The sequence below is a fragment of the Muntiacus reevesi genome, chromosome 14, assembly GCF_963930625.1.
Source record: "Muntiacus reevesi chromosome 14, mMunRee1.1, whole genome shotgun sequence".
NCBI lineage: Eukaryota > Metazoa > Chordata > Mammalia > Artiodactyla > Cervidae > Muntiacus > Muntiacus reevesi.
Window position 1 is genome coordinate 53,827,389 of NC_089262.1, and position 18,144 is coordinate 53,845,532.

An 18,144-nucleotide genomic window follows, 5' to 3' on the forward strand; every position below is an offset into this window, starting at 1 on the left:
GGTGTTGGAGAAGACTCTTGAAGAGTCCCTTGGACTGCAAGGAGATCCAATCAGTCCATCCTAAAGGAAATCAGTCCTGGGTGTTCATTGGAAGGACTGATGTTGAAGCTGAAACTCCAGTACTTTGGCCACCTGATGCGAAGAGCTGTCTCATTTGAAAAGACCCTGATGCTGGGAAAGATTGAGGGCAGGAGGAGAAGGGGACGACAGAGGATGAGATGGTTGGATGGCATCACTGACTCAATGGAAATGGACATGGGTTTGGGTGAACTCTGGGAGTTGGTGTTGGACAGGGAGGCCTGGTGTGCTGCGGTTCATGAGATTGTGAAGAGTTGGACATGACTGAGTGACTGAACTGAACTGAACTGAAAGCCTAGATGACTTTGAGGGATGAGAAGAATAGGGAAATGTCTCAGAAATCCATTCCCCTTGAGTACCCTTCCTCAGTGGAAGTAGGCAACTTCCCACAAAAAATTTGTGTTTGAGTATATTTAGAAGACACAGGTGAGTAAATTCAAGATTAGTAGATTGAAGATACTGTAGATATTGAATTTGACTACATGTGAAAATCAGTAGAAGTTGTGTGGGACTTTTTGGTTAGCTGAAATATGAAGGGCCTAATAACTGAGGACATGAGGACATTCACTAAATCTTTTTTTTTTTTTAATGCTTCAGGATGAATTCCACTCACGGTTGCGTTTTAATCGGAGAGGACTGGTTGCCATGGCAAATGCTGGCCCTCATGATAATGGCAGCCAGTTTTTCTTTACCCTGGGTCGAGCTGATGAACTTAACAATAAGCACACCATCTTTGGGAAGGTTTGTATCCAGTTATCTTAGGCTTCTGTGATGTATGTGATCAACTTACCTAAGAACTGCCTTCATAAAAATACTCCCTAGGATATTTATTTATTATTTCTAAAAATGGTGAAATGTTCGTATTCCTGTTATAATGCACTGTGAGGGACCACCTGAATTTTTCTGTGTGTGTTTCAGGCAAGTCATTGATTTTTAACTTAAAATTTTTATTTTTTCTGAAATTGTTTTAATCATTATTAACCACTGTGTTGCTCAGCTGATACGTTTTAATGTTTTTAGAAAGACATTTAGGTAGTAACATTTAGTAGTTTAAAATTTATTTTGTTAATAATGAATTCCCTTCAGTTTAAAGTGGAAGTTGTGTTAACATTTAAACTGCTTACCTGAAATATTACTTTGGATAGTACCTATTTAATCCTGCTGACATTTAACAGCATATCAGAGATTGTCACTTACATAGAATTTTCAGTAGTTTTCTTTTAAAGGGATTCTGAAGGGTTTTTTTTTTTTTTTTCCTCATGCTTCTCCCTTTTCATGAATATGTTCTCAGATGCCTTAAGTGTTAGGCATGTTAGACATCACTAGTGTATCAGCTCCCTCTGCTGGTTCAATTAGAATGGTTTCCCCATATCCCAGACAAAACTGGATTTTGTGCTGATGAAAAGGATAAAACAAACAGAACAACTGGAAAACTGGTATTATTCTGGATTTTTAAATATTGAATGAAAGGCTGCTGCTGCTGCTGCTGCTAAGTCGCTTCAGTCGTGTCCGACTCTGTGCGACCCCTAGATGGCAGCGCACCAGGCTCCTGGACCGTCCCTGGAATTCTCCAGGCAAGAACACTGGAGTGGGTTGCCATTTCCTTCTCCAATGCATGAAAGTGAAAAGTGAAAGTGAAGTTGCTCAGTCGCTCAGTCATGTCCGACTCTTTGCCACCCCATGGACTGCAGCCTACCAGGCTCCTCCATCAATGGGATTTTCCAGGCAAGAGTACTGGAGTAGGTTTCCAGTGCCTTCTGAATTGAAAGAAGTCATGCCAAAAACATGCAATGCAGTATTGGTGTTTAATACTTTTGAGCCACTCCAAGACAGGTTGTCTGACATTCATGGATTTTCCTCCCTGTTATTTAAAAAAACAAAAAGTGTTTAATAAAATGATATTTAGGTTGTCCTGCACCATTGTTTACAACAGATATTATATAACTCACACAGTAAAGGCAAAGTATAGCATAGTAGTTAGAAGTCAGAAAGGCAGTCACTGTCGGATCTACAACTTCTTTCAGCCTCAATTTTCTTATCTAAAAAAGAAAGATTTTTAGTACCTACATTTTTAGTACCTACTTTTAGGATGTTTTGTGGATTAAACATGATAATGTCTTCAAAGCACTTACCACATTGTTTTTATTATTTGCTTGTTCTGCCCTCTTCTAAAGTCTAAATTTGTTTATAATGTTTGAACAAAACATAGTCATTCAGAAGGAAGTTACTTTTCAATAAAAACTGACATTAGGTATATATTGGAAATTTCCCAAAAATCTTATTGAGGAATTAAAGTTCATCAAACCTTTTCCCCTTAGGATTATGTTGCTTTATTTGCACTGTTTAATGTGTATAATCTTATATAACAATATGAAATGCCTTTTTAATTATTTTTAAAATATTTTCAAAAGTCCTCCCTGATTTCGAAGAATGAATTTTATGATTTTCAATTAAATTTCCTTTTTTATTTGATAGGTTACAGGGGATACAGTATATAACATGCTCCGCCTGACAGAAGTAGACATTGATGATGAAGAAAGACCACGAAATCCACATAAAATAAGAAGTTGTGAGGTATGAGCATGATTATTATGAGATATATTACTTTAATTATCACTTAAAAGAAATTGAATATTTGTGTTCAGTTATCAGATGAAGGCTTTATACTAAATTAACTTTTCAACTTGGATTTTAGCTCTGTAATTTAGTTATAATTTCTGATGAAGAATTTTTTTTAATGGAAGATTTTGGATTTGAGGATGAAACTTAAGCTGATAATCCAATGAATGAAAAACTCCATAATGCAAAGCTGGATGAATTAGGTTTATTTAGCCCAGTGAAGTGTTGTCTTAGGTAATTTAAGAGTGATCCTTCATTGAGAAAACAAGGGCCTGAGAACATTTGATTTGGAGTCAGAATACCCGAGTTAAAAAAAAAAAATACCTGAGTTTGTCTCTCTAACTAATATATTGTTTTCTTGAATGTCTTTCCCTTTTGTAAAATAAGTATAAAACATGTTTTCCTTAATAGCACATTGGATTACTGGGAGAATCCAATGAGGCCATGTAAGTGGAAGTGTATCTATCGTTCTACTGGTTCTATGAGGAGAAATTATAGACACTAATGGCACCATAATTAAATATCGGTTTTAACTTTTTGTGAAATTAAAACAAAATTGAGTAATATTTTCAAAATATGTCTTTTCATAGGTTTTATTTAATCCTTTTGATGACATCATTCCAAGAGAAATAAAAAAGCCAAAAAAAGAAAAACCAGAGGAGGAAGTGAAGAAATTGAAACCCAAAGGCACAAAGTAATCAGAGTAGAAAGATTTTTTTCCTCAACTTGGAAAGCAAACACTGATTTATTTATTTCACTTTGTTTCTTTCTGTAATAATTGTTTAGCAATTAGGGGGAGGCTGGTTTGGACTGGGATATACGCTTAAATTATCTGTGTGTGTTTCTTTTTCTAGATGTACATTTCTTATATTCAAATACAGTGTATAACTTAAAACCTTAAGCTAAAATAGTATTGTCTGAGATGTCTGATGTGATCTGTTAATAAATAGGTAAATATTTATGACCACCACAAGAATTATTTATAAAATGAATTGTTGAAACTTTTGTTTGTTTGTTTACTTGTTTTTCCAATAATACATGCTCAGGATAAAGAAGTTAGAAAGTATAGTATGAAGGATATAATGACTACATGGTTAATATTATTTAACTGTCTCACTCCTTTTTTTGATGCTATTAAAATAACCTTATTATAAATATATTTACACATAAAGTTCTTTCTGTATTCTGGGTTAATTCCTGAGGATAGTTTTCTAATAACAGAAATATCTTCAGTATTTTTGTGAGTAATATTCTTTACATTATTAATTTTGTTTGTTTTATTAAAATAGGTATCAGAGAGTTAGATTTCAACTTTCTCTTTTACTAAACTGTAGCATCCATATTAGGGATTTTGTTGTACTTATATAAGTGTTAGATTCAGACAACTTTAAAACCCTGCCTACTGCAGTTATAGGAAGCAAAGTCTACTGATCTTTGAGCTTCAGTTTCCCCATCTTATAAAATGGACATTTATAGTACAGGATCTGCTTATTACAAAGATTAAATGAGAAGGGGAATTTGAAAACACCCAATAGTGTAGGTTTTCAATACATATTCATCTCCTTTCTTTGATATCCTATAATGTAAGTTAAGTTGCTGTTATAAACTGTCAAATATGAGCCAGACTCTTTAATAGGCAGTTGATATCTTGTGGCAAAATAACTTCTTACACAACTATATATTTATTTGATTTCTTTTTATTTTGTATTAATTTATTTTGACTAATTTATATCCGGGTTAAAAGTCAGTGTCACTATATTCAGATATAATATTTCATCACTGATTTATCTTGACAGCAAAACCAAAAGTTGGATATTTTGTTTTTGTTTTTAATTCATAACAAATATGTTAGGGGTGATGTGATAGTTACTGATTATATCTAAGCAAGTTTTGAAATGAAAATTCCTCTTTTATTGCCAGATCTTTTGTTTTTCCAGTATTTCAGAGGAGTTTTAATAACTTACTATTTATCTTCCTTGTGATGTATTAATCTGAAGGGTCAAAAAAGACAAAGTTAGTTTTTTATTCCTGTGGACTGTTTGCTTAGCTAAGTTTGTTGCTTCGCCCCCCCCCCATAATTTTGTGTAACTTACTAATTTTAAAATATTGAAATTATTTTGGCAGACACTAGATAAATTGCTTCCCATTTATAGTACTCTCAGAGCTATACGTTTATTAGTTTTTTAGCAATCCTTATTTTGCTAACTAGCTTTGACAATATGCTGTGCTGTGCTGAGTTGCTCAATCGTATCCAACTCTTCGCGACACTATGGACCCTAGTCCACCAGGCTCCTCTGTCCATGGAGACTGTCCAGGCAAAAATACTGGAATGTGTCTCTGTGCCCTCCTCCAGGGGATCTTCAGACCTGGGGATAGAGCCTGAGGTTCTGATGTCTGCTGCACTGGCATGCAGGTTCTTGACTGTGTGTGCCACCTGGGAAACCCACAAAGAGCTTTAATTATTTCTGTCATGCTTGAGTTAGTGCATTTAATGGTAGTTTTCAGGATAGATTTTTGGTCATTAGTTTAGTTTAATATGTGAAATATGGGAAAGATTGAAGCAAGAGGAGAAGGGGGCAGCAGAGGATGAGATGGTTACATAGCATCACCAACTCAATAGACATGAATTTGGGCAAACTCCAGAAGTTAGTGAAGGACAGGGAGGCCTGGTATACTGCAGTCCATGGGTTAGCACATGACTTTGCAACTGAACAACATCAACAATATATAAAACATCTGGAACCAAACATTTAATGTTATGCTGAAAATATATATTCTTATTATATTTCCCCTGGATACTAAGTAATTATTGTCTATTGAGAGAATGTGTTTCTTCTAGTAAATTGTGTTCTATTGCTTTGAATATAGGATATTTATAACTTTTAACTTTTTCTTTCTAATTTTATTTCATTCTTTTTTCTTTCTTTTTGAATAGAAATTTTAGTTTACTTTCATTTGGAGAGGAAGCTGAGGAAGAAGAGGAGGAAGTGAATCGAGTTAGTCAGGTAAAACTCTTAATTTGCCCTTTGTTCAGAATTGTAAAAGAGATTAGGGTCTATATTCTCACTCATTTTTGTATCTTCAGCTATATATAGGACAGCGTGTTTTACAGCAAATTTTAAATGTTCATTGAACTGATTCATAAAATGATTTGTGTGGTCAGTAATGTTTGCAACTTCTGAAATGATTTGAAATATGTTTTTTAATCTGGCATTTTTAAAATCAGTTACAAACTGGGGTTAAAGAATGACTTAATTTCGCGATTCAGATTTTAATTGCTGTTGGTTTAATTGGACTACTAGATGGTTTGTTACTAATATTACTGTAATAAACAGTGACAGACCAAAGCTCTTATATTCATTTTAATATAATTTATATATATTTATTCTTTTCATTAATTCTCATCACAGCCCTGTAAGGTAGGTATTATTATTTCCATTTTACCTATGAGTAAATTAAGTACTAATCGGTTGTAATTTGCTCAAAGTCACATACCTAGTAAGTTGCTAGAGCTGGGAGCTGAACCTGCATCTTTCTCTATAAAATCCACATCTCAGGGTTATACATTGCTTCCTGGCCTTTACCCCACCAATGCTTCCCATAGGCCTTTATATGGTTTTCCTCAATATCCCTTTCATCATGGTACTCACTGCTGAAACACCTACAGTGCCGTACCATTGTTTAAAGCAGCAATTCTGAAAAATATGCTCCAAGAAAATCATCTTCAAGGATTTTTACTCTCCTAGATTTTCATCTTGTCCATTCAGGACAGTTAGTGAACACTGAGACCTAAAGGATAAGATTCAGTCTTTTTTGTAGTATGTAATTAAAACTCCATAACCGAGTACCGCCTTTCTCACTTAACACAGTCACCTGTTTCTTACTGACACTGACAATAGCATCAACTTAAAAGCACCTTATTTTTACCCTTGTCTTTACTTCTTTATCTACATGCTTCCCTCATCACTGAGCCTGGTTTGGTAAGCTATTGTTGGGCATACAGTGAGCACTTTACTTACACCTCTTGCATTAACACTGAATTAAAATGGACATGTGTAAAAAAAAAAAATAAAAGGGACATGTGTAAGTAGGAATTTAGTCATAATTTTTTTTTCTTTTACTGTCTTCAGCATCTTTGATTTATCTACTTGATACCATAGATTCAGTTACCACCTGTATAATGTTAATAACATTCTGAACTATAGGAGACAAAGCTGAATATTTCCCCTGGGCTCTTATCCCTCATTCTGTGTTGCCTTTAGGAAACATCACTATTTTTAGATATCAAAACTAAATTCATTTTCACATGATAACTTCCTTTTCCTATTTCTTATCAATATCACCAACTACTCTGTAACATCTCCCATCAGGAAGCTTCTGTACCCTCTTATCCTTCTCCATCAGAGGGCAGATAGACTGAAAACAACAATCACAGAACACTAACCAATCTGATCCCATGGACCACAACCTTGTCTAACTCAGTGAAACTATGAGCCATGCTATGTAGGGCCACCCAAGACGGACGGGTCATGGTGGAGAGTTCTGACAAAATGTGCTCCACAGGAAAAGGGAAAGCAAACCACTTCAGTATTCTTTCCTTGAGAACCCCATGAACAATATGAAAAGGCAAAAAGATAGGACACTGAAAGATGAACTCCCCAGGTTGGTAGGTGCCCAATATGCTACTGGGGAAGAGTGGAGAAGTAACTCCAGAAAGAATGAAGAGACAAAGCCAAAGCAACAACAAGACCCAGTTGTGGATGTTACTGGTGATGGAAGAAAAGTCCTATACTGTAAAGAGCAATATTGCATAGGAACCTGGAATGTTACGTCCATGAATCAAGGCAAATTGAAAGTTGTCAGACAGGAGATGGAAAGAGTGAACATCGACATTTTAGGAATCACCGAACTAAATTGGACCCGAATGGGTGAATTTAACTCAGATGACCATTGTATCTACTACTGTGGGAAAGAATCCCTTAGAATAAACGGAGTAGCCATCATAGTCAACTAAAGAGTCTGAAATGTAGTTGGATGCAGTGTTAAAAATGATACAATGATCTCCTTTTGTTCCCAAGGCAAACCATTCAACATAACAGTAATTCAAGTCTATGTCCCGACCAGTAATGCTGAAGAAGCTGAAGTTGAGCAGTTCTGTGAAGACCTACAAGACCTTCTAGAACTAACACCCAAAAAAGATGTCCTTTTCATTATAAGGGACTGGAATGCAAAAGTAGGAAGTCAAGAAATACCTGGAGTAACAGGCAAATTTGGCCTTGGAGTACAGAATGAAGTAGGACAAAGGCTAATAGAGTTTTGCCAAGAGAATGCACTGGTCATAGCAAAGACCCTCTTCCAACAACACAAGAGAAGGCTACACATGGACATCACCAGATGGTGAATACCGAAATCAGACTGAGTTTATTCTTTGCAGCCAAAGATGGAGAAACTCTATACAGTCAGCAAAAACAAGACCAAGAGCTGACTATGGCTCAGGTCATGAACTCCTTATTGCCAAATTCAGACTGAAATTGAAGAAAGTAGGGAAAACCAGTAGACCATTCAGGTATGACCTAAATAAAATCCCTTAGAATTATACAGTGAAAGTGAGAAATAGATTCAAGGGATTAGATCTGATAGACAGAGTGCCTGAAGAACTATGGATGGAGGTTTGTGACATTGTACAGGAAGCAGGGATCAAGACCATCCCCAAGAAAAAGAAATGCAATAAGGCAAAATAGTTGTCTGAGAAGGCCTTATAAATAGCTGTGAAAAGAAGAGAAGCGAAAGGCAAAGGAGAAAAGGAAAGATATACCCATTTGAAAATGCAGAGTTCCAAAGAAGAGCAAGGAGAGTTTAGAAAGCCTTCCTCGTGATCAATGCAGAGAAATAGAGGAAAACATTAGAGTGGGAAAGAAAGACTAGAGATCTCTTCAAGAAAATTAGAGATACCAAGAGAACATTTCATGCAAAGATGGGCACAATAAAGGACAGAATTTGTATGGACCTAACAGAAGCAGAAGATATTAAGAAGAGGTGGCAAGAATACACAGAAGAACAATATGAAAAAGATCTTAATGAGCCAGGATGGTATGATCACTCACCTAGAGCCAGACATCCTGGAATGTGAAGTCAAGTGGGCCTTAGGAAACATCACTCCGAACAAAACTAGTGGAGGTGATGGAATTCCAGTTGAGCTATTTAAAATCCTAAAGGATGATGCTGTGAAAGTGCTGCACTCAATATGCCAGCAAATTTGGAAAACTCAGCAGTGGCCACAGGACTGGAAAAGGTCAGTTTTCATTCCAGTCCTAAAGAAAGGCAGTGCCAAATAATGTTCAAACTACCACACAATTGCACTCATCTCGCATGCTAGCAAAGGAATGCTCAAAATTTTCCAAGCCAGGCTTCAACAGTACATGAACCATAAACTTTCAGATATTCAAGCTCAATTTAGAAAAGGCAGAGGGACCAGAGATCAAATTGCCAACATCTGCTGGATCATCAAACATGCAAGAGAGTTTCAGAAAAACATCTATTTCTGCTTTATTGACTATGCCAAAGCCTTTGACTGTGTGAATCACAATAAATTGTGGAAAATTCTTTAAGAGATGGGAATACCAGACCACCTGACCTGCTTCCTGAGAAATCTGTATGCAGGTCAGGAAGCAACAGTTAGAACTTGCCTTGGAACAACAGACTGGTTCCAGATTGGGAAAGGAGAACCTCCAGGCTGTATATTGTCACCCTGCTTATTTAACTTACATGCAGAGTAAAGAAGAGTGCTGGGCTGGATGAAGCACAAGCTGGAGTCAAGATTTCCGGGAGAAATATCAATAACCTTAGATATTCAGATGACACCACCCTTATGGCAGAAAGCAAAGAAGAACTAAAGAGCTCTTGGTGACAATGCAAGAGGAGAGTGAAAAATTTGGCTTGAAGCTCAACATTCAGAAAACTAAGATCATGGCATCTGGTTCCATCACTTCATGGCAAATAGATGGGAAAGTAGTGGAAACAGTGTCAGACTTTATTTTTCTGGGCTCCAAAATCCCTGCAGATGGTGACTGTTGCCATGAAATTAAAAGACGCTTGCTCCTTGGAAGAAAAATTTTGACCAACCTAGACAGCATATTAAAAAACAGAAACATTACTTTGCCAACACAGGTCTGTCTAGTCAAGGCTATGGTCTTTCCAGTAGTCATGTATGGATGTGAGAGTTGGACTATAAAGAAAGCTGAACATCGAATAATTTATGCTTTTGAACTTTGGTTTTGGAGAAGACTCTTGAGAGTCCCTTGGATTGCAAGGAGATCCAAACAGTCCATCCTAAAGGAAATCAGTCCTGAGTGTTGATTGGAAGGACTGACGTTGAAGCTGAAACTCCAATACTTTGGCCACCTGATGTGAAGAACTGACTCACTGGAAAAGACCCTGATGCTGGGAAAGATTGAAGGCTGGAGGAGAAGGGGATGACAGAGGATAAGATGGTTGGATAGCATCACCGACATGATGCTATGGACATGGACATGAGTTTGAGTAAACCCCGGGAGTTGGTGACAGACAGGGAGGCCTGGCGTGCTGCAGTCCATGGGGTTGCAAAGAGTACGACACGACTGAGCGACTGAGCAGAACTGAACTGACTGACTCTGTCACCCCAGTATCTCAGAAGTCATCTTTAGATGTCAGTGTACTAGTCTTATATTATTCATGATTCATTTTTGTCCGTAATCAAAATGAAAGATTCAGTATATGTCGTGATCCTGTAGGTATATTTGTAAATGGAAAAAATCATGAATGTTAGATCTGAGAATTGCCACGATTCCCTTTCATTGATGTTTTCTGAAGATGTGAAGTTTCATTGTATATCCATGCCTTCTGCAGCATCCTCCCAACCTTGTTTTTTCTTTTGCTTGGAGTGTGTGCTCTTCTTTATTTGGCTAATTTTTATTTTTCCTTTGTAACATTTAGTTTCATTATTAACTTCTCACTGCCTCTACCTCCCTCCCAAAGCTGAGCCATCGAAGCACTTATTATCCTTCATTGTAATGATTTCTTTTCTTATCTGTGCTATGTATTTTATGTAATCTTTATAACAATAATGTCATATGGATTTTATTCCTGTTTTCAAATGGCAAAATCAATACCGAGATATTAAGTTGCTTGTCTAATTAAGAGTCACGGAATCAGAATTTTGACTTGAGATTTCTGTCGCTATTAAAGTATCCAATGTGAGTTTGAATACTGCAAAAGCTGCTTCCTTCTAAATGGCTGGCAAAAATGTCTGATAGCACAGCATCCTGGGGTTGGGAACAGCTGGCTCAGTGCAGTCAGCCCACTGCTCTTCCCTAACTTCCGCAGGGTCCTAGGTGGTACTAGTTTAGCAGTCATGTAGAGCAAGAGCAGGTAATCAAAAGGAATTTTTCTGTCAGTCTTTTTGTTGAATTAAACTTCTGGTCTAAAATAAGATTTGTGCACAATTACGGAGATTGACTTGGAAATTAGTTTGAATTTTTTCTGTTGGTAACAACATGTCTTAAATGTTGAAAACTTATCTTCCTCCTGCTGCTTACTTTTGGCACAAAGTTTAAAAAAAAAATTACATGTTTTAACTTCTACTGAATATAGTGAACTGGCCACTCCAAAAGCAATTTGTGTTTGCTAAAGGTTGAAATGTGAAAGAATCCACTGTGGATATTTGTAGCTTGCTTTTTAAGTTTTCTCTTAAATGTGTAAAACACTTTAAACAGTAGAAAGACCAGTTAAAATCTTTCCTTCTTGCCAAGAACATTGCAGCCCACAGTCCATTATCAAATAAGTAGTATAACTAGTATTGTGCCATCACGTTTCTCTCGTCTGACTTTTTAATTGAGGGTGCTCTGTGATAAAGTTATCAACTGTTCGTTTCTGACTCTCAAATCTGTATCTCTAGACTGACTTATTTTTCTCCAGCTGCCTACTAGACATCTCTGTATTAGAATTTCTCACTAGTTACCCAAGCCCTAGCCAAGGCTTCATTCATTATCTTTTCTTCCCAAACTTCTCCCTGTTCTGTGAATTCTTTTTCTAATTCCTTGGTATCAGTGTCCCCTAAAGAAGAATTTTAGATTTAATGCTGATGTTTTTCTTATTTTTTTCCCTTGCACAACCAGTTAGTTGCATTAGGTCCACCAATTTTTCATCTGTGGCGTATCTCAAATTTATTTTTAATTTATTTTACTACTCCTCTATTCCAGCCTTCCTTATCTCTAGGCTGTGCCACTGCCCTAGTCTGCAGACTGATCTCCCATCTCCCTTCTGTTTTTTCCCCTTCCACTCATTGCTATCGGAATAGTCTTCCTGAAACCTGATAAAGATGCTATAGCTGTTCTTTGTTGACTATAAAAATAAGACCAAGTTCCTTGGCCTATTATTTCAAGATTCTGCTTTCATGACTCCTCTTTACCAACTCTGTCCTTTAGGGTAATGCTTCTTAAACTTCCTCACTAATAAAAAGTCACTTACAGTACTTAAATTAAATTCCTATATCCATCTCAGATGTACTGATTGAAAATCTCTAGGGGAGAAACCTGGGAATCTATATTTTTAAGGAATTCACTAAAAATCTTACCTGGAAAATGTAGGAAACACTGTGTTAGCAGATCTGAACTATTTGCTGTTCTATATATATATGCCTTGTATTTTCCTTTATGTGTCTTTGTTCATGTTTTTTTTCCTCTGCATGGTAGTAGCTTATTCCACTTCTCAATGTCAAAGCCATATTTATCTTCAACATGTAGAATACTGTATTTTCTAAATGTCTTTCCCAGTTTTTCTTAATCTTTTCTTTTTCTGATCTACTTTCTACCTTGTGATTCTTGCATTTTCCTTTTAAACCCATTCTTTTTGCTTTATTATGCAAGAAATGTATGACTGTATTCTTGTATACTATTCAAACATTATACCCTTTTATTTCTGCCTTATTAATTTTGTAGGTTCCTAGGCTCTGAGCTCCTTCACAGTAAACTTTGTGTCATCTTTGAGTGGCCGTGTGTTGCAGTAGGAATAGTATAGATTTGGGATCATACAAACTCATATTGGCACTTCATTTTTACAGATCATCTGTGACTATGGATAACTGAAGTCTCTCTGAGCCTCCGTTTTTCTCTTTGTAGCATGGAAATAATAGATACCATTTAGAGCTGTGAAATAAGGATACAGATAATCCTTGCTTTGATAGGTCATGCAATTGAAAAGTAGTTTTGAAAATCAAATGTCTTAAACAACGTACTCTAGAAGTTGTCTTTTATTCTCAAAAAGCCAAAGAACATCAGTCACTAATATGATCATGATTATCATGCAGAAGCTGCTGCCCTGCACTCAGGTAGTCTAGAGGGCTGCTGAGAAACTTCACCAACAGTCCAGCTTCCTGAGGTAGGAGGTCATGAGCGCAGCACGGTTGGCCCAGGGCCCTTCCTAAGCACTCCCACAGGGTCCTTGATAGTAGCTTGAGCAGCCTGGGAGAGCATGGATATACACCTGTACATTGTGACCCACCAAGGACTCCTTCTCCATATGTGAGTGGGTCTTGAAACAACGAGCAGAATCTTTTGGCATACAGAATTTAGCTGTTTTGTCTTATTCATATTACGGAATCATGGGTAAGTTTAGCTTGAGAAAAGAGAGCAACAACACCAAAAATTGTTGACATTTACTGGCTTAAAGAAAAGGAAATTTCTGTAGAGAACATGAGATAAATTCTAGGGAGAACAGAAATAGAAATATATTTTGTTTATTTTGCTTTTGTACTGTTCTTCACCCTTCAAATACATTTTGCCTTTTGGGTACAATGAAACTTGGGTCAGGAAAGGGAAGGCTAGCCTGAATTTTGGAAAACTGTGACCAAATGATATATTTTTAAAAATTTAGCCTTACTGTTTTTAAATGTCGATAACTAGAGCCAAAGTCAAGTCAGTGTCTTTTACAATGACTAAGAGCAATTTGCAGTTTCAGTGGTTGCATGAAATTAAGTATTTCTAGAGGGCTTGAAAATAATTGCTTCATTCTTCATTTGCTTATCAAGTTTCTTTCTTTCAGTGACTCCACAGTGTTAATCTTTATCCCAGAACCCAACATCACAAGTTAATAATTGGTGAAGTCTGAATTGAGGCTTTACTTTATGTGAAAGGAGAAATAAGATAGAGTCCCCTCTGGTTTATGGATTATCAGTGTGGGATTACAGACACTGCTTCACCCCACTGGATATTCATGAGAAGGTGCCTCTCTCCCAAGGGTTAGCTTTCTTTCATTATTTATTTCAGTATCTTTCTACTACCTGATAAAATCTCTTTTAGAATAATAGAATTTTATAGCTCAAAGGGATCTAGTCCAACTTCCTTTCTTTATAGATGAAGAAACTGAGACTCTGGTTAAGTGACTTGCCAGACTGACTTCATTTCCTTTTTGATAGGATTGTATGATAGGAGGATGCCATAACAACGTATCTTGAGTTCAGGAAAGCACATTGTCAGAGTTTCTCATGATATGCTTGTGGACAACATGAGGAAATGTGATCTAGGAGATAGTACAGTCAGATGGATTTAGAGCTGATTGAATACTTCTGCCCAAAGAGTGCTTTGTTGTCAACCTGTGCCTAATTATTTGAACTAGTAAGTTGAAATGTAATAGGAGTACATGTATATTCTGTGCTTTAGTTTAATGAAATCAGCTAAATAGGTATGACTTAATAGCCTGTAAGCCTTATTGAATTATTAAGAGTAAGGTCTCTGGAATAAGGAATTTAACATTCTTTGCATTTTAGGGGATTGCATTTGCAGCATTTTGTTCAGTTCTGAACACCTTTAAGAAGGATACTGACAAACTAGATGTATCCAGAGGGAGGGAGGGTCATGAGGAGGATGGGCATGATGCCAAAAACATGCTCCTTGGGGAATGCTTGAGGAACTGGATATACATTGGTGAAATAAAATCTAACTGAAAATGTGAGCCTAGGCTTCAAATATTTGAATGGTTTTTATCTAGAAGATACTCTCCTTTATATTTCTTTATTAAATAATAGTTTCATTCAAATGTCCATGTTGGTTTAAAGTTTACTCCTGAATTGTTGTGTATAACTTAAACAAGAATGTCATAAAATGTTTTTCTAATCAGATGAGTAGTTTTCTCCAGGCAAGTTAAATGGTAGGTCTAGTAAAAAAAAAAATCTTAATAGCTAAATTTGAAAATAGTTACTAAATTCTGCCAAATTCATATTGATACACAGTATTTTTCTTACTGCAAGATATGTTAACATTTTAATTTCAAACCCAAATTTATAAAAAAAGCTTTTTTCTTACCTGGAAAAACGTATATTGATAAATATATCACTTTTGAGAATAAAGTGACAATGTTTTTGTCTTATTCTCATTTATCCTATGAGATTATAGTTTCCAGGTGGGTTAGGCATGGCCTGGAGAGTTTTGTACAGAGACTGTTGGAAATGTTTGTTTTTTTTTTATCACATAGCTTGTGGGATCTTAGTTCCCTGACCAGGGATTGAGCCCCTCCCTGCTCTCAGTGGTTGAAATGTGGAGTCCTAACCATTGGATCAGCAGAGAGTTCCCCAGTCTATTTTATAAAATGTTTTTTTTTTCCCATTAAATTGTATTAAACTTTAATTTACTTATTTTCCTAATTGTTTATATTTCACTTTTTTAAAATGTTGATGTATTTGTAATAACTTTGTATTTCTGCTGTAGCAAACTACCATAAACTTACTGATTCAAAGCAAAATAAATTTAGTATCTTATAGTTCTGGAGGCCAGAAATCCTGAACAGGCTTCACTGGCCTAGATAATGAGGTACTGGCAGGACTGCCTGCCTTTTGGCAGCTGAAGAGAATCCATTCCCTTATTTTTCCAGTTGCTGGAGACTGCCTGTATTCTTTGGTTTATGTCTTCTTCATCTTCAAAGCCAGCAATAGCCGGTCAAGACTTTTTTATCTTTCGTCATTCTGCCCCTGACCTTCCTGCTTCCATCTTTCTTATAAAGACTCTTGTGATTATCTTGGACCCACCCTGATAATTTAGGATAATTACCTCATCTCAAAATTCTTAATTTACCTACAGAGTTCCTTTTGCCAAGTCAAGAAACATACCCACAGTATGGGGTATGAGTATCAGGAAGTGGACATCTTTAGCTGCCTACCAACCTGTTTGTATCTAAATAAAACTGTGTGGAGTATTCCTATTGACAGCACTTATTTATGGTTCGTTTTAGTTTTAGAAGGCAGAAATAGGATTAGTTGGATGGTTGAAAATTAAACATAGATTTTCTTTTTCTCCGATTAGAGAAAGAGTTGTTCAATTACAGAACTCCTTTAAAAAGGGGTGATTTTTCACGTGTGTGTGTGTGTGTGTGTGTGTGTGTGTGTGTGTGTAGTTATTAAGCTCCTTTCCAGTGTGGAGCTACTGGTTGACTAGTCAGTGATGTCAAGGAGATTCCTGAATTGTGTGGGAGACTAGATTAAATGGCTTAAGATTTTTCCTCCTAACTGTTAAGTTTTCTGGTTCTGTACTAAAGGTCACAAGAATGTAATAGGGTTCATCATCGAAATATATATATATGTACACATAGTTTCTATATATAGATAGAGAAAAATGGGGACTGATAGATGGATTGAATTTTAGGAATTGGCTCATGTGTTTATGGGGGCTGGCAAGTCTAAAATCAGTAGAGTAGGCCAGCAAGCTGCACTCTCAAGGAGTTACTGTGACAGTCTTAAGTTAAAGATCTGTGTTGAGGCCAAATTGCTTCTTCTTGGGAAAGTCTTTACTCTGAAGGCCTTCAGCTGATTAGATGAGGCCTACCTACATTTTAGTGGATAATCTGCTCTACTCAGTCTACTGATTTGTTTGATCACATGTTAGAAAAATACTTAGTTTTGTAACACCATCTAGACTGGTGTTTGAATAGACAACTGGTACATAGCACAAAATTAACCATCACACTGAGGTAGTTAGAAATTGACTCTCAGACCTTCCAACTGCTTGACCACTGTGCCTCTTGCTTGCTTTCTACTTGTATTTAGTTCCCACTGTTTCACCACCTCTGTGTTCTTGATAAGAAGTAGCAGATAATAATATAACTTTCCAAAATCCCCTTTGATGTTCATTTTCAGGTTTGCTTATAGTTTTGAATTTACCTTGGAGCTTCTTCTATTGTGCTCACTAAATATATTTAGTATTTTTTTTCAGTCCCTAAACCGATTAATGAACCAGCTGCCTTTATGTAACTTCTTCAAAAATTATTTTAAAGTATATTTGGTGTTTCTTTTTTCTCTGAAATTATTATTGATGGTATAAATAAGAACCTTAAAATAGGTCTCAGAAAGAATAGGCATGAAAGAAATATTTGAATTCATTTTTACCCTCTTAGAGCCTATCTCCTATTTATTTTCTTGGCCTGCAGGATTCAGTCTACTATAGTGGGAATGGACATCTAAAAAATTGCTTTTGATCATATATTTCTATACTAGTTTAATTGAAGATATTCATTTAAATTTGAAATGTTAATGATTATTCTTATTAATCAGTTTCCTTCTATTGTGAAGTCTTTCTTAAAGTTAATGTTAAGACAAGTTTCTTCTTTTCCTTTAAGCTAGTTTAAGTTTTAGGAGATAAACAAGAAACCATTTTTAAAGAAATTTTGTTTATCTATTTTTGGCTGTACTGGGTCTTCGTTGCTGTGTGCGGACTTTCTTTAGTTGCAGGCGGGGGATACTGTCTAGTTGTGGTATGCAGGCTTCTCATTGCGGTGGCTTCTCTTGTTGTGGACCACAGGCTATAGAGTGTACAGGCTTCAGTAGTTGCAGCCCATGGGTTCAGTATTGTGGCACATGGGCTTAGTTGCCCCATGGCATGTGGAATCTTCCCGAATCAGGGATTGAACTTGTGTCCCCTGTTTTGGCAGACAGATTCTTTATCACCGGACCACTGGGGAAGTCCAAAAACCCATTTTTTAAAAATGTTAATTGACAATTATAAACTAATACTTACAAGTAAATGGAATAGTAGAGCTTATTAATGGACCAAGAACCTGGAGACCTGAATTCTAATCTTACTCCTCGTATGTATTAGTGCAACTCTCATTTCCTGATCTATTATCTGTTTCTGGACTAGAGAGTCTGAGGCTGGCTTAGTCTCCTCTGGCTGTTATGTCTGTAATTGTGACTCCATGAAGGAAGCACATTGGGGAGAATTGATAAGGAACTATTTCTTAGAGTAAATGAAAGTAAACATTGGTGGCTAGAGATGCAGAAGGAAGAAATTTTAGAAAGAAAACATGAAAAAAAGATGCTTGTGTTTTATTCTAGTTGAGGTCATTTTATATTCATTTGTTCACTTTTTGCACATATCTCATTTAAAAAAACTGCTATTATTTCCATTTTGTAGGCATAGGTTCTGAAGT

At 36.2% G+C, this 18,144-nt stretch overlaps 1 protein-coding gene across 1 annotated transcript in view; it reads left to right on the plus strand.

The window, feature by feature from the left end:
• CWC27 (CWC27 spliceosome associated cyclophilin) overlaps positions 1-18,144 on the plus strand; it is a 223,739-nt gene that overhangs the window by 22,607 nt on the left and 182,988 nt on the right. The window contains exons 4-7 of the mRNA XM_065905603.1: positions 676-819; positions 2,554-2,652; positions 3,288-3,391; positions 5,633-5,702. Coding sequence (XP_065761675.1) covers positions 676-819; positions 2,554-2,652; positions 3,288-3,391; positions 5,633-5,702 — 417 coding nt within the window. The remainder of the gene's footprint in view (positions 1-675; positions 820-2,553; positions 2,653-3,287; positions 3,392-5,632; positions 5,703-18,144) is intronic.